This window comes from Grus americana, chromosome 1, assembly GCF_028858705.1.
Source record: "Grus americana isolate bGruAme1 chromosome 1, bGruAme1.mat, whole genome shotgun sequence".
In the NCBI taxonomy this organism is placed as follows: domain Eukaryota; kingdom Metazoa; phylum Chordata; class Aves; order Gruiformes; family Gruidae; genus Grus; species Grus americana.
Window position 1 is genome coordinate 747,524 of NC_072852.1, and position 19,427 is coordinate 766,950.

At 73.1% G+C, this 19,427-nt stretch overlaps 2 protein-coding genes across 9 annotated transcripts in view; one reads left to right on the top strand and one right to left on the bottom strand.

Annotated features, from left to right (window-relative positions):
* Positions 1–592: 592 nt before the first annotated feature.
* Positions 593–6,740, bottom strand: ADM2 (adrenomedullin 2). Its single transcript, XM_054813537.1, has 3 exons — positions 6,644–6,740; positions 6,365–6,497; positions 593–2,966 (listed from the first exon to the last, which is right to left on the bottom strand). The coding sequence occupies exons 2-3, from the start codon at positions 6,469–6,471 to the stop codon at positions 2,501–2,503; spliced, it is 573 nt and encodes a 190-aa protein (XP_054669512.1). The 5' UTR covers positions 6,472–6,497; positions 6,644–6,740; the 3' UTR covers positions 593–2,500.
* Positions 6,741–16,245: 9,505 nt separating this feature from the next.
* The window catches only part of SBF1 (SET binding factor 1), an 82,202-nt gene continuing 79,020 nt past the window's right edge, over positions 16,246–19,427 (top strand). For all 8 annotated transcript variants that reach the window (XM_054830292.1, XM_054830312.1, XM_054830317.1 and 5 more), the window contains exon 1: positions 16,246–16,437. In XM_054830292.1, the coding sequence (XP_054686267.1) occupies positions 16,383–16,437 (55 nt within the window). In that variant the 5' untranslated portion in view covers positions 16,246–16,382. The remainder of the gene's footprint in view (positions 16,438–19,427) is intronic.

The following is a 19,427-nucleotide window of genomic DNA, read 5'->3' on the forward strand; positions in this document are numbered from 1 at the left end:
CGGCTGCCCCCGCTCTGGTGCCGAACCCGGGGGGGGCGGGGGGGCTGGCGGGGTGACAACGGGGCAGGGGGCGGTGCACGCCCGTGGGCACAGAGGCAGGGTCGTGCTGTGCCGTGGTCGCTCGTGGGTCCCTGCGCGCCGGGGCAGAGGCAGGAGCGGGCAGCGGCGGGCAGCGTGTCCGTGGGCAGCGTGTCCGTGGGCAGAGCGTCCGTGGGCAGAGCGTCCGTGGGCAGGGGCCCTGCTGTGCCCAGCAGCTGCTGGTACTGGGGGTGCACACACACATCCCCCCGCCCCGGCACGGTCCCTGCACCCTCCCACGTCTCCCCTTTAGCTTCCTCCTCCTCACCCTCCTCCTCCTCCTCCTCCTGCCCAGACCCACGGCCCCACGCGGCTGCGGGTGCTGGCTGAGCGTGGGTGCTGGCTGGGTGCTGTGCTGCTGGCCCGGCTGCGCTGCATGAAACAGCTGGTGCCACTCACCTTCCGTCACCGGTGGCCGTGGGACCTGGGTGCCCCAGCCCTGTGCTCCCCCCCCCCACCCACACTCCGTGCCCCACTCCCACAGGAACGCTGCCGATCCGGGCACCAGACGTGACCCCCTCCTCACACAGTTTATTCTGCACAAAATCAGATTGTCGCTTGAAAAAAGAAGGGGAGTCCTCTGCGCTGCGCCATCCGCCCAGCCCAGCTCCAGTGCTGCCGCAGGGCAGGATCCGGCCCAGGCACCCGTGGGGCTCAGCGCGGCCCCTCTGCGCCTGGGGGCACCCAAGGGATGGGGGGGGGTGAAGGCCTTGGCCAGGCAAGGGGCCCGTGTCCCACGGCGCTGGGTCCCTCACCCCTTTGCCAAATGGGCAGCGCTGGGGGCTGCGGGCAGAGCTGCCTGCAGCCGGGGCTGCCCAGAGCTGCAGCTCCGCGGGCTCAGGGCGATGCCGGGATCGGCCCCTGCCCGCACCAGGGAGAGGAGCCCAGGAACGTCCCGTGACAGCCACGGACACCCCGTCCTGGCCTGGCCCCATCCTGCCCCGTCAGCCGGCTCGAGCAAGTGCCAGGACCAGCACCCCTGGGTGCTCCCCCCCCACCCTCACCCAGTGCTGCTGCAGTCTGGGTGCTCCTGGGGCTGGGGGTGTTGTGGGGGGCTGGGGTGCTCCTGGGGGGACAGGGGTGCTCCTGGCAGGAGGGGACAAGGGTGCTGGCAGGAAGGAGCAAGCCGCCGGCGGGCTGGGCTCCCTGCCCTCCCCATGGGCGGCTGGATCTGCGTCATCACCCCCCACCCCCCCCAGCTGCCCGTCCCTGCGCCAGGGCTGGGGGGCAGCCCAGGCTGGGGGTGGGGGGGCCAGGCCAGTGACTGGGGCCGCACGTCCCCATCCCACCAGGCCACGGGGGTGGCAGCTCCTTTGGGGTGACACCGGCACTCCTGGGGTGTCACGGCATGGGGTGACGGGGATAGCTGGGGTCCCCTCGTGTCTGCAGGCCACCCCCCAGTCCCAGCCCTCACTGAGGCCGTGGGGGCACAACTTGTCACCGGTGGGGCCAGGGGCCATCCCCAGCCCACCCAGGTCATGCCCGAGGCCGCGCCGGGGGACAGGAGGGGACAGAGGCAGGGACAGGAATGGGAGGGGACAGGGCAGGACTGGGGTGCGGGACCCTGGCCTTTCCTCTGCCCCCCTGTGCTTGGGGACGGCTCGCCACCCCGCCAGCACCCACCAGCACCCACTCCCCGTCTCACCGCAGGGCTGTGGGCCGTACGGGGAGGAGCCAGGGGAAGGGGACAGCATCCTCTCCAGGGAGGACGGGACCCCCAGGCACCCTGGCCTCTGACCTGGGAAGGGACCCCCTGAGATGCTGAGCCTGACCTGGGACCCCCGAGTGGGGAAGGTGTGGGGGGGTGCCCCGTGCCCCCACCCTGCCTGGGCGAGCTGGGCTGGAGCGGGGTCCGCGCACCCTGCGGGACCCCCACCCACGTAGCTGTGCCGCCCCGGATGGGCGCAGGAGGGGTCTGGGGTGGGGCGAGGGGGGTGCAGTGGGGTGCTATGGGGGTGCTGCAGCGAGGCTCACCCCACCCATGGCCGTGCGTGCCGTGGCAGGGTGCTGAGCTGCTGAGTCAGGCGGGAGCACGGCCAGGGGCTCGGCCCCACGCTCTTGCACAAGGCGCCGGCGCTGCTGTGGTCAGCACGATCCCCCGCCGCCCCTTGGACCCGCCATCAACACCCCGGCCGGGCGGGCCACCGCCGGCCACCGCGGGCCACCAGCTCCCCAGCCCGTGGTCCTCTCTGCTCCACGGGGCGCCGGCTGGCGACAGCGTGGGGTGCTCCCACGGGCCCCCCGTCCCTGGTGGGGCCGTGGCCGGAGCCGGGCTCTGCCCCGGGAGGGGGCACCGGGCACCCCCAGAAAGGTGCAGAGGGAGCCCAGCCACGTCTGACTCTGGAAGCGCTTTAGTGGGGGGTCCCGCGGGGCAGGGCGGGGGGGCGCGGGGCCAGGCGGTCCGGCGTGGTGCCCCCCCCCCTCACCCGTAGCTGTGGGGGCTGTTGGGGTTCATGGGGGACGAGTCCTGGCGGCCCGACTGGCCCATGAGCTGCCAGAGGCGGTGGCTCAGGTTCTGCACCTGGCAGGTGCCCAGCACGCAGCCCACCCGCAGCAGCTGCGCGTGCTGCAGCCGTCCCGACGCGTGTCGGCGGCCTCGCGCGTGCCGGGGGCCGTGCCGCAGCACGAGGCGGCGGCTGTGCCGGGGGGCCAGGAGGGCACCGTGCCGGGGTCCGTGCCGGGGGACGAACTTGGGGCGGTGCCGTGGGATGAGCAGTCTGTGCCGGGGGGCCGGGCGGGGGCCGTGGCGCGGGACGAGCTTCGGGCCGTGGCGCGGGACGAGCGGCCTGTGGCGGGAGCCGCCGGCGGGCTGCAGCAGGGCGGGTTGCTGCGGTGCCGGGTGCTTCCCAAGGAGCGAGGCCGGGAAGGGTCTCCGGTCCGGGGGCTCCCTGCAAGAGAGCGGCAGCGGGGTCAGCGGGAGGGGGCAACGCTCAGCAGGCAGCGGCGGGCAGAGCCGCGGCGCCCCGGGCAGGGGGTCTGCGTGGCACCGTGACAGCAGGGGTACAGGGGGGCTGGCTGTGCCGGGGGCACCTCACCCGCCCCCCCCCGGTCCCTCTGCCCGGCTCTGCCCAGGACGAGGAGGCGGCGGTGGCAGCAGCCAGGGGAGGGGAGCTGCTACCTGCAGCCGCACACGTCCTCCACGCTCCAGCGTCACGCCGCGGCAGCAGGAGCTGCCTGCCACAGCCCCGGACCAGCCCCTTCCCACCCCAAACCAGGGGGGCTGGGACACCCCCGTCCCCCCGGGCAGAGAGGACCCCACCACCCCCCACGGCACCGCGTGACCGCTGCCGGCAGCCCCGCCACACGCCCCACACCCCCGCCAGCCCCACGCCGAGCCCGCTGCCGACCCACAAGCGCAGGCAGCACCGGGGCCAGGCGGGTCCCTGGGGTCCCCGAGCTCCGGGGGGCGCTGACCCTGCCACCCCCCCAAGGGTGCCCCCGGGGTGCACAAACGGAGGAGCCGGTGACCCCACACCTGCAGGGGGGCACCTGCCGCAGTGGCCGCAGGGCTCTGCCGTCCGCAGCCGCCCCGGGTCGCTGCCCAGGAGGAATCCGCAGTGCCGGGGCGGCTGGGGGGTGGCACGTGGCTGCGGGGGTGGCACGTGGTGGCACTGGCGGGACCCCCTCTGCTGCCCGCACCGGCCCTGCCTGCGCACGGGCACACACGGTGGCACCCCGCACCAGCACCCGCTGCTGCACCCCCGGCCAGAGCCCCCGCAGCCCCCTGCACACGCGTGTCCCTGCATGCACACCCCCTTTGCTACCCGTGAACACACACATGTCCCAGCATGCACACACGCACGCACACTCGCTCGCCCTATAACCCATGTACACACATGGTCCACCCACAGCCCGGTGTGCGTGCAGACACACACGCATGCGGTGACCCCTGTACACACGCACAGGCACACGCGTGTCCCAGCACACGCACACGCTCTATAGCCCCTGCACACACGCAGGTACGCCCACACCCCAGTGCACACACACACGCTCACACCACGCTCCCCCAGCCCCGCACGCGTGCACACCCACAGCGTGACCCCGGGCAGCACGGGTGTGCCGGTGTGCACACGCAGCCCCGGACACACACCTCAGCGCCCCCCGTGCACCCCGTCCCCCCACCCAGGGCCGGGGGGAAGCGGTGCCCGAGGGCTCATCCCGGCACGGCACAGCCAGGTCGAGGCCGGACGCCGCTTGGCCACGAGCCGCGGGAGCGGGGACAGAGGCCAAATTCCTCCGGCTCTGCGGGGACGGGAAGCGCTGGGGGGGCTGGCGAGCACCCGCTGCCCCTTCCTGGCCCGGGACGTGTTTACAGGAGGCGGCCGGTGCCCGGAAACACCGGCAGCCTCGGCCTTCCCGTCCTGGGCTGCCTGGGCCGCGGCACGTGGGACTTTCCCGGCCGGCTCTCTTCCAGGCAGCTCCGGCACCGCCAGCCCCCAGCCAAGAAGCCCCCCGTGCCGGCGTCCAGCGGGACGGCTGCGGAGTTCCCCTCCCGCCCCACGTTTGGCTTCTGCCCCGGCTTCGCCCCGGCACGGCGCAGCGCCCGCCTCGGCCGAGCTCCCAGCGCATCCGGCTGCGCGTGGGATCCCGCGGGATCACCGCCGATCTGGCTTCCGCGCCGGGGCCCGGGGCTTTGCGAGCCTCGCCGGACACGCTGCGGGATGCGTGCCGAGCCCGGGGCTGCCACCGGCTGCTCCAGCACCGGCACCCCCCGCACCCCCCGGCTCCCGCAGGTGGCTCCCGCGCAGCTCCCAGCCCCCTTCAGCTTCCCCCGCCGCTGCCCACCCGTTCCCACCGGCGCAGAGCTGGCACCCGCGCTCCCGGCTGCGGGCACCGACACCCGGACCCCAGGCACCTGTGTGGTGGGGTCTGGGGGTCTGAGGACACCCCCACAGCAGCACAGAGCTCTCCCACCCCCCCCCCCCCCCCCCCAGGACCCCCTCGCCTCCAGCCCCCTGTCCCAGGGACCCCCACGCCACGACCCACGGCAGAGCGAGCTGCGGCCGTGCCATCGGCTGCCCAGCCTGTGCCCAGGGTCGGGGCGCCCCGGCCCCCCCATCCATCCCCGCAGCGGGACGTGGCCCCGCGCACGGCCCGGGCAGGGCCCCCCCTCCCACGCCCCGGGAGCTGCGCTGACGGCTGCCAGGCAGGCAGGAGCCGCTCGCAGATCCCTCCGGAGCCAGGCGCAGGCTTCCCACGGCGCCGGGCACGGCCCAAACCCGCTCCTCAAGCGCCAACACGCACACCGCAGAGCCTGCGCACGCACACACGCACACCGCAGAGCCTGTGCATGCACACACGCACACGCAGGAGGTTCAGTCCTGACCCGGGGGACCCCCTCAGCAGGGGGTCCGGGCAGGAGATCCCAGCACCCCGCAGCCTCCACGGGCACCGCGGCCCCCAGCTGCCCCTCACCTTGCACACGCATGCAATCACACGCACCTTGGCACACACACACCGGGAGTTCTTGCACACGCACACTCTCCATCACGGCATGAATGGAAACCTCGTCCAACCTTCGCACACCCGCGCACGCACACCCACGCAGTTTCCACTCCGGCCCCCGTGCCCTCCCGAGCCCGCAGACCGGTCTCGCCGTCCCGGGCACGCCGCATCCTGCCCCCCATGCACCGCCCCCCCATCCCCACCGGGGACCCCTCGCCCCACTCCCGCCACCCCCCCCCGGTCCCCAAGGGACAAGGGACAGACACGGGACACACAGCAAAGACAGGGCTGGGGTCCGCATGCGAGATGGAGCCCAGGGGACCCCAGCACACCCCACCACGCAGCACCCGTCTGCCCCCGCTCTCTGGGGCGCCGTGTACCCCCCCACACCCCCAACCTGCCGCCAGCACAAGGGGCTGCGGTGTGGGGCAGTGTGCCCCCTCCACGGGGACAGCCGGACACACGGACACGCTGCCGGGCTGGGCCCACGGGAGAGCGGCTGGCGGGACAGACGGACACGGGCTGCACAGCGGGGGCAGCACCCGGCCCCCCGGGCACGGCCGAGCAGTGGGCACAGAGCCCCCCACGCAGGGCAGGGCTGTGGGGCTGGGCCCGTGGGGGCTTGGGGTGGCCGAGCCCCCTCGGAGGGTGCGGGGCTGGGTCCCGGGCAGGGGGGCGGGCAGGGGGGCACAGAGCTGCCCCTCATCGGGGGGTGGGCAGGGGGGCACAGAGCTGCCCGCGCAGGGGTGCAGGCAGGGGCGCAGGCAGAGGCGCAGGCAGGGTGCCCGAGCCACCCCGCAGAGGGGTGCGGGGTCCCGGGGGGGGCAGGGTGCGGGCTCACCTGCGCTTGGGCGAGCGGCCGTCGGGCAGGGGCAGGCAGGCGGGCAGCTCCAGCAGACACAGCACCAAGCTGATGCAACCCAGCGCAACCGGCGCCGGGGCTCTCATGGCGGGGCCGGGCCGGGGCAGCGGCTGCGGGGAGAACAGAAGGGCTCGGGGCTGGGCTCCGGTGCCGCCCGGTCCCTCCCGGTCCCTCCCTGCCCCGGCCCGGCCCACAGCCCGGGGGGGCGGTGCGGGGTCCCCAGGGGGTCCCGAGGGGTCTCGGCCGTACCTGGGCGGGGGCCGGGGGTCGGGGCTCAGGTCGGGTCCGTGCCTCGCTCGGCGCTGCCGCTCCCCGGCCCGGCCCAGGTTAAATATCGCCGGGCCCGGCGCGGCGGGCGAGGAGGAGCCGCCGAGCGGCCGCGGGAGGAGCCACGGGCGGGGGCAGCCCTTCACCGGCCCCGCACCGCCCCCCCCGCCCCGCTTCCCGGCACCGGCCCGGCCCCGCCGCCGCTCCCGGCCCCGCCGCTCCCCCAGCGCCGCCCCCGGAGCCCCCCCGGAGCCCCCCCGGAGCGGGACCGGGCTGGGCCGGGGCTGGGGGAGCGGGCCGGGGGGGCCGGCATGGGGCCGGGGGAGCTGTCCCGGGGGGCACTGGGATGAGATGGGATGGGGTGGGGGGGCTGACCTGGGGGGCTGGGATGGGCTGGGGGTGGGGTGGGGGGCTCTCCTGGGGGGCTGGGGGTGGGATGGGGCGGGGGGGGGGGGCTGGCATAGGACTGGAGGACCCATCCGGGCAATATGGGATGGAGCTGGGCTGGGGGGCCCATCCAGGGAATCTGGGCTGGGGCTGATGTGGGGGGTCGGGGTACCCCCCCAGCCCCCTCCCCAGCACGTCTGCCCCGGTGCCCAGACCCGGCCGTGGGCCAGGCCAGGCGGAGCTGGCGCTGGCCCTGCCAGGCCCCGGGAGCCACGCTGCGCCACGTCGCGCCCGCTCAGCCCTGCCAAGCCCCACGGCGTGCCTCCTGCCTGGCACCCCGGGGAGCGGGGCCCGGCCCCAGGGGCACCCCGACACCCCCGTCCTGCGCCCTGCGGCCCTGCTCAGGGAGGGGGGGCAGAGCCCCCCAGCTCCGCTCGCTGCTCCCCACGCTCGGGGGGCAAACCCGGGCTCGAGGGCCAAGGCTGCGCAGGGAAGCCCAGTGCATCCCAGTGCAGCCCGGTGCATCCCAGTGCATCCCAGTGCCCCCTGTGCCCCCGGGGCCAGCCCCTCCTGCCCCACGCTGCCCGGGAGCCCTGTCCCCCGGGGGGCAGCACCCCGGCACCCCCCTGTTCCCCCCCCCCCCCCCGTGCTGCAGCCGGGCCATGAGCGAGGCCGGAGCCGCTCTCCGGGGACGTGTGGCTGCACGCACCTTCTCCCGGGGCTAATTTAGGTTCATGTTGTTAAACATCACATGGGCCCTTCTAAAACAATTAAGGAATGTAATCCGCGGAGGTCAGACCAGCCCCGGCGTTCCCCCGCGGGGGAAGCAGCTCGCCGAACCGGGGGTGAGGGGGGGGAGCCGCTGCCGGCGGTGCCGGGGGGCACAGGGGGTGGCAGGCGGTGGGGCTCGGGGTGCCCCGGGGTGCTGCCCCTGGAGCCGGGCAGCCGGAGCTCAGCAGGGGAGGGGGCCCGGGCAGCCCCCTGCTCCGGCCCGGGGGGCCGTGCTGCCCGTGCTGCCGGGGCGAGGACACCCCCCGAACCCCCGGGGTGCCCGAGCCGGGGTCCGGACCCCAGGGCGGGGGTACCCGCGCCCCCTCCCCTGCCCGCTCCCCCCGCCGCCGCCTCCCCAGGCCGAGGGGCCGGGGGCCTCCGCGTGCTCCAAATCGCTGGGATTCTTCTGCATTATCAGGACACAAAGGCTTCAAACAGCCGGTCCCCGGGCAGGGGGATTTGCGGCAGCACCTGATCGGGGGGCCGGGGGGGCGGCGGGCACAGCCCCCCCCGAGCGGGGTGCGGGTCCAGCCCCGGCCCAGGCGGCTCAGCCTCCCCCAGCGCCTCCCGGGGGGGGGGGGTTCTGCGGCGCGCCGGGCTCTGCCGGATCGCCCCGGCCGGGTGATCCCCGGGCCCCCGGCACGAAACCAGCGGCAGAGCTGCGGGCGGGGGGCACCGGGACCGGGCACCCGGCACTGCGCACGCCGCCCCCCTGCCCGCGCTCACCGCCGCTGCCCCGGGGGGATTCACCCTGCGGCCCCCGGCGCGGCTCCGGCACCCCAAAGCAAACCCGGGCAGTGCCGGGGGGTCCCGGCCGGGGCTCGCCCCCAGGCAAGGTCCCCATGCGGGGCAGCGCCAGCCGCTGCGGCCCCGGGGACAAACCCGCATCCCCGGGCGCGAGGAGGGGGCGCTGGCTAATTACCGTTTGCTTGATGCAGGGTACTGGGGGGGGGGGAGCAGCCCTCGCTGGCCGGTCGCCCCTTCCCACGCGGGGGTGAGCGGGAGGCCGGGGCTCGGTGGGACCCCCGGCACGCCTCGGCTGTGCAGCTCGGGGCGCTGCACGGGGCAGAGGAGCAGGAGCAGGTCTCTCCACCGGTCCCTGCTCCGGTGGCGTGCTGCCCTGCGGACACGGCTGAGCCCCCCGGGCTCCCGCAGCAAGGGCAGACCCCGTCCCCCTCGGGGATCACCGCCCCGGGGGCGCTGGGAAGGACCCCGGGTCCTGCTTCACCGCCCAGCTGCGCCCGATCCGGCCATCCCGGCAGAGCTCACGGCTCACCCCTCACCCGCACCCAGCGCTGTGCCTCGGCCCGGCCCGCACCGGGACCTGCCCCGGGACCCGCACCGGGATCTGCCCCGGGACCCGCACCGGGACCCGCACCGGGACCTGCCCCGGGACCCGCACCCGCCCTCCGCTGGGGACCGGCAGCGCTCGCCCTCTCCTCCGAGGCAGCCTGGCTTCCAGCCATGGGAATCAATTGCTAAATTTCAATTAGCTTAATTGCCTCCCGGCTGAGGCCCCGGGGGAGGGCGGGGGCTGAGAACAGCGGCTGCAGCCCCGCTCCGCTCTCCCGCTCGCCAAAAAGCGCTTTTGGGGGCAGGTGCGTGGAACAGGAGCGGGGTGCGCTGCACCCCCGGCACGGCCCGCGGGCCCCCGCTGCCTCCCGGAGGGATGGGGGGAGGCAGAGCCGGGTCCCTGCCCCCTCCCTGCCCAGCGGTCCCCAGGCGGCGGCTGCGTGCCGAGGGGCCGGTACCCCATCCCCGAGCCCCGCTGGGACCCCGGCCAGCCCCGCCGCTCCCTCCGGCTGGCGGCATCGCCCGGAGAGTGGCAGAGCGTGGGGTGACGGGGGATGCCCGGGCCGGGGGGCCGGAGCCGCAGAGCCCCTGCCCGGGCCGGCAGCTCCACGGCCACGCGTGATGCAGGTGATCAGGAAGGTAAACACGGCTTTCCTGCAGCTGCTGGGCCCGGAGCGACGGGTGCGGGAACGGGCGGCACCCTGCCCTGGCCGCGCTGAATCACCCGCGCTCCCCAGGCCTTCTCCTGGCCCTTGCCTGGGCGCCGCGCTTCGCCCCATGTCGTGGCTTCACCCCTCGTCACGACAGAACCCCCCTATCGTGCCTGAGCCCCTCATCACAGCAGAGCCCCCCGCACGGTGGCTGACCCCACGCGTGGAGCAACGCAGCGGAGCCGTGCGGGCATGGGGGGGTGCGAGGGAGGCCTCGCTGGGGAATTCCCTGCGAGGTGGGAATGTGGGGAGTTTTCCCCAGGAGCCACGTGGAAACCTGCCAGCAGGCTCCGCCAGCGAGGGAACCGATGGCAAACACCCCGCTGAAACCCGGCCGCTCGCAGCACGATGCCCGGCTCACACAGAGGTGCCCCGGGGTGAGGGCTCTGCCCACCCCCAGGCCCCCCGAGCGCCCGCATCCCTGCTCCATCTGGGGCTGCGGGGCGAAGCGGCAGTGGGGCAGAGCCTGCCAGCGGTGTGTGCGTGGCCAGGACCCCCAGCCCCATCAGTGCCCCCCAGCAGGGCTGGGGGAGGTGCTGAGCCCCCCGAGGACGTGGGACGATGCTCCCCCTGACGTGCCCGGTTGCTGCGTCCCCGCAGCATTTCCAGCGCTCTCCCTGCCTGGCATGGCACGGCACACGGACACGGGCACACCGGGCTTCTCTGCCCATGGCCCCCGCTGCCGGGGGGCACAGTGGGCGCCCCATTGCTGCCACCCCTCCCCCAGCAGTGGCCCCAGCTCCCTCGGCCGCTCAGGGCTGGGAACGGCAGAGCCGGGGCACGGGGACATCCAAACCCGCCATCACCCGGCTCTTCCAAGGGGTTTTAAACCCAAACGAAGGTTTCGGGTGCTGGTGGCTGACAAGGGGGTGCAGGGCAGAGCCCCCTCGCTCGTCCCAGGGGAGCGGGGTCGGCCCAGGCCGTGCCGCAGCATCCCTGCCCCGCTGCTTGCTGAGCCAGGGCGCAGGGCAGAAAGGGACGTGAGGGGGTGACGGGGACGGGAGAGCGGCAGGAGGAGCTCGGGGTGCTGGGGGCCAGCATTACCGTCAGGCTGAATCAGGCCCCCCGGTAACTGCCGAGGGGCCGGGGGTCACCGCTTGCACACAGCCACGGGCTCCGGATCCGCTCTGCAGCCAGGAAAAGTGGTGGTGCAGCCCACGGGAAGCAGCCAGAAATCGCAGGAGAGGGGAGAAACGTGTCCTCCGGCCCTGCAAACGTGGGGAGTGTCCCCAGGGTCCCCAGCATCCCCAGGGTCCCCAGCGTCCCCAGGGTCCCCAACATCCCCAGCATCTCCAGGGTCCCCAGGGTCCCCAACGTCCCCAGGGTCCCCAGCATCTCCACAGAAGGGACCAGCCCTGGGGAAAGCAGGGAGAGGGGCACAAAGCACCGTTGGTGAGACGGGAGTGGGCCGAGGGGTGTGGGGCAGGGGGTGGTGGGGTGTCACTGCGTGTGGGCTCGGGGACGTGGGCGCAGCCTCCAGCCGAGGCTGCCCTGAGCAGCAGCTTGCTGGGGACGGGGGCTGTGGCCAGGATTCGTCCCTCCCCCAGCACCCACTCCCGGCTTTGCCGTTCGCCACGGGGGAGCAGTGGGGGGCAGCTCTGGGACCCAAACCCCCAGGCGGGGTGCAGCCTGGGGACACCCTGCCCTCTGCCACAGGGATGGGGACCCCAGCACAGCCCCCGGCCTCCTGTCACCCGCTCTGGGCAGGGCTGCGCCTCCCTCCAGCAGCAGCGGCCGTGGGGCCACGGGGAGCCCATGGCCACGTGGCACCCGTGGGTGCAGCAGGGCTGGGGACCCACAGCAAGGCAGGGAGGCCACGGGCCTGGCATCACCCACACCATGGTGGTCCCACAGTGAGAGCCCAGTCGGGGGTGGCCCACCACAGGATCCAGCCCACGGCAGTGACTCGGGGCATCGGGGTGTCGGAGCAGGTTGGCTGCGGGGCTGCTCCTGCCCTGGGGAGTTGGGCCACAGCCGTCCCTGGGGGGCACCGCGGGCAGGGGGCTGGGGTTATGGCCGTCCCTGGGGGGCACCGCGGGCAGGGGGCCAGGGTTATGGCCGTCCCTGGGGGGCACCGCGGGCAGGGGGCCAGGGTTATGGCCGTCCCTGGGGGGCACCGCGGGCAGGGGGCCGGGGTTATGGGCGTCCCTGGGGGGCACCGTGGGCAGGGGGCGGGGGTTATGGGCGTCCCTGGGGGGCACCGCGGGCAGGGGGCCAGGGTTATGGCCATCCCCGGGGGCGCCACGGGCAGGGGGCCAGGGTTATGGGCGTCCCTGGGGGGCACCGCGGGCAGGGGGCCAGGGTTATGGCCGTCCCCGGGGGGCACCGCGGGCAGGGGGCCAGGGTTATGGGCGTCCCCGGGGGGCACCGCGGGCAGGGGGCCAGGGTTATGGCCGTCCCTGGGGGGCACTGAGGGCAGGGGGCTGGGGTTATGGGTGTCCCTGGGGGGCACCGCGGGCAGGCAGCCAAGGCTGCACGCAGAGCCCCGGCGCACCCAGGAGTCACCCCGTGCTGGAAGTGGCTCACGGCCAGACCCCGGGAGGGTCCCGGGCACGCGGCCGCGGCTGGGATCTGCGTGTGCCATGTGGACCCACGGGCACATACTCCTGTGCCCACCCCGCACCCAGGCCCCACGCCACAGGGCGCTCTGCACCCATTGCTGCCGCCGCAGGTCCTGCGCACCCCCTGCTCCCCCACTGCCCGCTGCCACCGCGGCCCCGTGGGCGGGCAGGACCACCGCCCGCTCTGCTGGCACCAGTCCCTGCCGGTGCCCATCTCCCCCGGTGCTCGTCACTGCCGCAGCCCCGCGCCCCTTCCACCCTGCGCAGGGCGAGACACGTCCCACCCCGGGCACATTTCGCCTCGGGTGCTCCCAGGGCAGCTCAGCCCCATTTCCCATCCCCACTCTCCGGCACCGCTCCGGTCCCCCGTCCCCGGGGCTGTCCCCGGGCTGCCTCTGCGCATCCCCCGGCAGTGGGACAGGTGCCTCGGCGCATCCCCTGGCCCTGTGCTGCCGTCCCGTCCCACGGGATCATGCCCAGAGCCTCGTCCCTACTGGGTCTTGCCTGACCTGTGTCCCCTCCCCGGCTGCCGCAGGGGTGACCTTGCTGCCTCCGAGCTGGGCCCCGGCAGGGCTGGCACCGCCGTCGGAGCTGGAGGGTTTGCCCACAGCAGCACCGGGCCCCGTGCGTGGGGATGCGGGGATGTAGGGACGTGGGGACGGCCACCCCGGTGTCAGACCCCCGCCCGGCCGTGGGTCAGGAGGCAGCCCTGGGCGCAGCGGTGGCGGAGCCCCGGGGTGGCAGAGTCGCGGCGGAGCCAGCACAAGCCCCGGGAAGAGGCCAAGGGCTGAGCGGCGCTGGCGCAGGTGCGTGGCGTGGGTGGGCTGAGCTGGGTGGCACAGGGACGCCGGCGGCTCAGTGCCACCGGGCACCCCCTGCTCCAGCACCATGGCACCCAGTGTCCCCAGGAACACCCCCGTGGCCCCGTGCCGTGGGACGGGCACTGGCCCGGCGTGGGGAAGCTGTTCCTGGCGGCTGGTCCCGGCATTGCGCGGCTCGGGGCGCGCAGCACCTCCCACGGGCCGGCACCCAGGGGTCCCCCAGCCGCCCCAGCACCCGGGGTGGGGGCTCACAGACCTGGGCCAGGACCGGGGTGCCCGGCCGCCTCTGCCGGCAGCTGGCACGGTGCCTGTCCTGGCAGCGGGGCGCTGGTGGGACCCCACCGCGGTGCCCGGGGCGGGGAGGTGGGTGCCAGGACGGTGCCCACGGTGTGGAGCTGCACGTGCCCCGGCCCGTGGCAGCTGGTGACGCCGGGGCAGCAGGAGGTGCAGGGGCCGTGCAGGATTGTATCGTGCCCGGGAGCGGGGGGTGCAGAGGGACTCTGGGGCTGGCCGTGCCCTGCACCCCAGGCACCCCTCCCAGCCCAGGGGGACCCCAGGGAGGGGGAGAGGCCGTCTGCCAAAGTCTGCCCAGCCCACCCAGCCCCCGCACCCCCCACCCGTGGGGTCCCGTGGGACCCCATCCCTGCACCCCCCGCCCGTGGGGACCTGCAGGACATTCGTTCTACGCCCCATCGTTCCACGTCCCCACGTCCCCTGTGCCTTTTCCTTGTCCCCTCTGCCCTCGGATAATCCCCGTACCCTGCTGCTGCTGGGACGCGCGGGTCCGGCTGAGGGGCGGGGGGAGCCCCGGGGGGTCCAGGGGGGCTGGGGAGCTCCCGGGGCCGCTGCTGCCTGCGGGACTCTGCGGGGCTGGCAGCTGCCTGCAGGCAGGGCTGACGCGCTCCTGCCTTCCCTCCGCCGGTGCCCACGGGCCGGAGGGGCCGAGGCCGGGCGGTGCCGAGCTGCCCCCCCATCCCGCACGCACCCCACGTCCCGCTCCCGCGTGGGAGTGGGAACGGGGATTTTCCCCGATGAATCATGCCCCGCTCCGGCAGCGGCTGTGCCGTGGCGTGTGCCCGCCGACCCCGCTCGCTGCGGGACGGTCAGGGCCGTGGGCAGCCGTGCGGTGGGTCCTGCCCCGCACCCCCGGCCCTGTCCCCGCGCCTGGGCTTGTGCCGGGGCGGCTGCAAACGGACGTGGGGCCCGGTGCCGGTGGGAGCTGCCGGGGGACCAGGGACGGCCCGGACGGACTCAGCACCCCGGGAGGGACCGGCACCGGCACCGGGGCCCTGCTGCCGGACACGCGCTGCCCGCACGGCTGCCGGACTGCTGCCTGGCCCTCCGCAGGCCCGATCCTGGCTCCGGCCGGACCCACGCGGACCCGGCGCTGCGTCCTGTCGGCACCGAACACCGCGGCGGCCCCCGCGTCCGCGCAGCCTCCCCCACGTGTGTCCCGGCACCCCCCGGGCGGCTGCGAGGGCCGGGGTCACGGCGCCCCGGGATGCCGTCCCTGTGGGGGATCCCACCCCTCGGGGGGGCCGTGCGTAATGGGGGGCTGCACACGGGGGGGGATGCACACCCTGGGCGGCCGCGCACACCCAGTGGGCTCTGCACACTCAGGGGTGACCGTGCACAGGGGGGCCGTGCACACTCGGGGGCCGTGCACACCTGGGGGGGTCGTACACACCCAGGGACCCCGGGGTGTGTGTGGGGGTGTCCCTGGGGGCTCTGCACAACAGAGGGGGCTGTGCAAAATGGGGGGTGCATGCACACTGCGGGGGGCTTGCACACCAGAGGGCCATGTGTATATATGGGGGCTGTGCACACCGGGGGGAGCACACGCGCACCCGAGGGGGGGTGTGCACACCAGCGGGCTGTGCACGCTAGGGGGGGGCCGTGAACGCCCTGGGGGGGCTGAGCACGCTGGGGGGGCACACACACTGGAGGGGCGTCTGTGCACACTGCGGGTCGGTGCACACGGGTGGGTGGCTGCGCACACCGGGGGGGCCATGCACACTCCAGAGGGGCATGCACACTGGGGGAGGCCTTGCACACCAGCGAGGGATCTGTGCGTGGAGGGGACGGGCGGTGCACACCACAGGGCCATGCACATTGCAGGGGTGGGCCGTGCATCATGCATGCACACCGGGGACCGTGCACACCCGGGCAGCCCCCGCACACACGTGTCAGTGCATACCAAGGGTCCCCGCACACGTGTGTCAGTGCACATGGGGTCCCCGCACACGTGTCGGTGCACACCAGAACACCCCGCACACGTGTGTCAGTGCACATGGGGGCCCCGCGCACACGTGTCAGTGCACACGGATGGTCTCAGCGCACGCGTGTCAGTGCACACCAGAACACCCCGCACACACGTGTCAGTGCACACGGATGGTCTCAGCGCACGTGTGTCAGTGCACACCAGAACACCCCGCACGCGCGTGTCAGTGCACACCACCCTGCACACGCGTGTCAGTGCACACCAGAACACCCCGCACGCGCGTGTCAGTTCATACCAAGGGTCTCAGCACACGCGTGTCAGTGCACACGGATGGTCTCAGCGCATGCATGTCAGTGCACACCAGAACACCCCGCACACGCGTGTCAGTGCACACGAGAACACCCCGCACATGTGTGTCAGTGCACATGGGGTCCCTGCACACGCGTGTCAGTGCACACCAGAACACCCCGCACGCGCGTGTCAGTGCACATGGGGGTCCCAGCACACGCGTGTCAGTGCACACCAGAACACCCCGCACGCGCGTGTCAGTGCACACGGATGGTCTCAGCGCACGCGTGTCAGTGCACACCAGAACACCCCGCACGTGCGTGTCAGTGCATACCAAGGGTCTCAGCACACGCGTGTCAGTGCACACAGGGGTCCCCGCACGCGCGTGTCAGTGCACACCCGGGGCCACCGCCCCCCCCCGCTGCCCGTGCCGCAGCCCCGCCCCCTCCGGGCCCCGCCCCCGCCGGGCCGCGCCCCGCCCCGCCCGGCGCGCCCAATGGGGTGCGGCGTCCCGCCCCCCGCGGCGGCGGCGGCGCAGGCGCAGTGCGGGCGGGCCGGGCCGGCCGCGCGAAGGGCCAAGATGGCGGCGGTCGGCGGGACGCGCGGGCGGGCGGGGAGCGCGGCGGCGGCGGCGGGGGGGCTGTGAGCGCGGCGCAGCGGAGCGGCCGCCGCCCCGCCATGGCCCGCCTGGCCGACTACTTCGTCCTCGTGGGCTACGACCCCGGCAAGCGCGGTGAGCGGCGGCGCGGGGCCGGCGGGGGCGCGACCGCTGTCACTTGCCGCGGGGGAGGGGCGCGGGCGGCGCCGCGCGTGGGGCCGCGGGGGAGGCGGGAGGGGGGGGGTGGGATACGGGACGGGCCCACGCGGGGCAGCGCCGGCCGTGGGTGCGGGTTCGGGTCCGGGCCCGGGCCGCGCCCGCGCGACGTGGCGGGCGCCCGGCTGGTTCCACGGGCGGGACCGCGGCCGGTACCGGGGGTGGCGGGAGGGACCCGGCCGGGGCAGCGGGGCGGGGGCGGCCGTCGGCGTCCTTCAACCGGCCGGGCCCGGCGGGACCGCGGCAGCCCCGGACCACGCCGGCGGGGCCGGGCGGGCGCAGGCCGCTCCCCCGGGCCGGGGGTGTGTGTGTGTCCGTGTCCGTGTCCGTCCCTCTCTCCCCGTGAAGCCCCTCACGGCCAGGCCCGCGGCCGGGGGATAAGCCCCGGCGGTGGGTGTCGCAGCTCCGGCTGCCCCGTCCCCGGGGGTACGTGCCTTTGCCCGTTCCCGGGCAGCCCGAAGCGTCGGTGCGCGGTTCTGCCGGATTACCGCTCTGTAACGTTAGGGGCTGCCCCCCCCCCCCCCCATCGCTCCGGAAGCGGCGGCCGGTTTGGGGCGGGGGGTTCCTGCCTGGCTGCCCCCGGAGTGGGGCGTGGGGCCGGGCCCGGCTCCGTCTGACCCCGCGGCCTCGCAGGGCCCGGCCCGGGGCTGCGGGGGGGCCTCGGCCGTTCGTGGCCGCGGGCGCTGGGTTGGTTGTCCCGGTCCCGGGGTTTTACCGGTCCGGGGCTCTCTGCGTGGTGTTCTGCGCTCCACCGGTTGTGGCAGAAATGGGCTTTGTCGGCGTTATAAACTTGGTGAGATTTACCTAAAATCAGGGCTTTCTTGCAGAACGCACCCTGAGAGTGTCCGTTCCCCAAACTGCCTGTTTGCAGAAGAAGAGGCTGGAATTGTTTTCAGTGTGCGCTCAGAGCTGAGGAGAGGGAATCCTTTTCCACGCAGCGCCTGTTAAACCGTGGGTTTGGTTACTACGGGAAGCTGCTGAGGCCGAGGGCTTAGTTAATGTTTGGAGCGGCTGCACGGCCGTACGGGTACGCGCGTTGGCAATGCTCAGTGCAGATCCCGAGCTCCATGCTTTCCATCTCCCTGGTTCTGGAGCAGGCCGGGGCTCCCCTGCAGAAGGCAGGCGCTCTGGGCAGCGCAGCCCCACTATGCGTTTGGTTTTCGGAAGGTGTTTGGGCCGGAGAGCACCAGATCAGAGTTTTGGTGTTTTCTGAGTGGTGTCTGATCACGTGGCGGGGTGTTTCATTATCATCATCGTTGCAGGCGTCTTCCCCCAGCATCCTGTAGCATCATCCTGTAGCGTCAGCGTGGGAAGGAGTCGCTCTGTCCCCCATGCCCTCGGGGCGGACCCTGCCTGGCAGAGCTGCCGGAGGTGGGTGCGGAGGTGGGTGCCCGCGGCTGCACCGGCTGTGAGCAGACGCAGCGGCCTGTCCGGGACCGAAGGGTTTGCAGCCGAACTGTCTTCGCCTCACTTCTGAGCGCTGTCTCTGGGCCTTCTGAGCGTTTCCCTCTGCCCCCTCTTGCTCATCCCAGCCTCCCTCGTGGAGGTGCATCTGACATTTGCACCGTAAAGCTGGCGGTGGTTCGTAGCGGTCAGTAACGGACGGGGCACAGCGGGGCTCATGGAGCGGGTGAGCGCTTTAGCCCTGTGTCCTTGTCTGGAGACTCAAACCCAACTTTTGGGAGGGAGCAATGCGTGGCTTGCATCTCTCACTGTCATTTGAGACTCGGACAGTGCTCCGGGGTGAAGTGGTTAATTGCAGTGAGCCATTAGAAAGGAAGGAGCTCACAATTAATGAACTGAATTCCTCTTAATTGCTCGCTTTCTTTATTTTAAATCTCATCTGCAGCATACAGGCTGGAGAACTGAGCGGAACACACTTGTGTTTGGGCTAGTATAGACCTTGGCAAAGCATCCAGCTTTGCCTTGAAAGCCATTAGCAGGTTTTGGTAGCGTGAAAAGCTGCCACCAGCTGCAGCACTTGTCCGGGTCCCAGTGAAAGCGTGCCTGTGTCTAGCCTGAACCTCCCTGACCTCCGCCGCTGGGCTCAGGTTTGGGAGGCCCTCGAACCAGGAGGCGTAGGTACGGTGTTATTAGCTCTGCTCCCAGCAAAGCGCTTTTAGACTATCATCCTGGTTTAATTAGCGAGGCAGTTGAAAGTCGCGGGACTTCCCTAGGTTGTGTTTTGGCTGAGCAGCGCTGCTGGTGAAGGGAGGCCTGAGGTCTGCAGGGCCGCCACTTCCCCATGACTGTGGATGGAGACCTCGGCACGGCCTCGGGGCCCGCGGGGGACGCTCCGCAGCCGAGAGTGTTTGTGCGTGGTAGGAGCTGGCTGCGGGCTACTCTGCTTTGTACAACTCGGGTGGGCTTTTTGCCCCTGGCTGCTGGCTCGGTGGAGAATTCAGCACGTCTGTCAGGGCCGGTCGACAGAAGACACGCAGCTGTCTCCTTCGAGCGTGGCAAAGCTGCGAGGTCGGGAGATGTGCCCAGGACCCCTGGGGGACCCACTGCAGAGCCCGAGCTTCCTCGCTGCTGGTGGACGTGGAGGCGGCCTTGCCGGGGTGAGGAGGTACCCAGGAGCAGGGGCATCCTCTGCCAGAGAACGACGCTGCCCAGCGCCCTGTAAATGTCTGTTCTGGCCAGTGACAGCTGAAGCAAAGCCCTCCCCATCCCAGTGTCCGAGCGCTCTCCCGAGCTGCGTGACGGGCGGTTTGAAGCAAGACGTGCGTCCAAGTGACGTGCCAAGCCCTCATGAGCACCCCTGAGGATTCATCCACTAAGGATGTGAAGATTGACTGATACCGGTTATTTGATTTTTGGGATCAATATGACACCACTTACTCCCCGCTGTCCTGTTTTCCCATTCCCCCTCCCTACGGGCGGCACAGATAATGTTTGGAGGAAGGGCA

Coding starts and splice junctions, on each gene's coding strand:
- ADM2 (XM_054813537.1), bottom strand. CDS start 6,471: ATGAGAGCCCCGGCGCCGGTTGCGCTGGGTTGCATCAGCTTGGTGCTG. Junction 2,967..6,364: donor GGCCGCTCGCCCAAGCGCAG/GTGAGCCCGCAC, acceptor GCTCTCTTGCAG/GGAGCCCCCGGACCGGAGAC.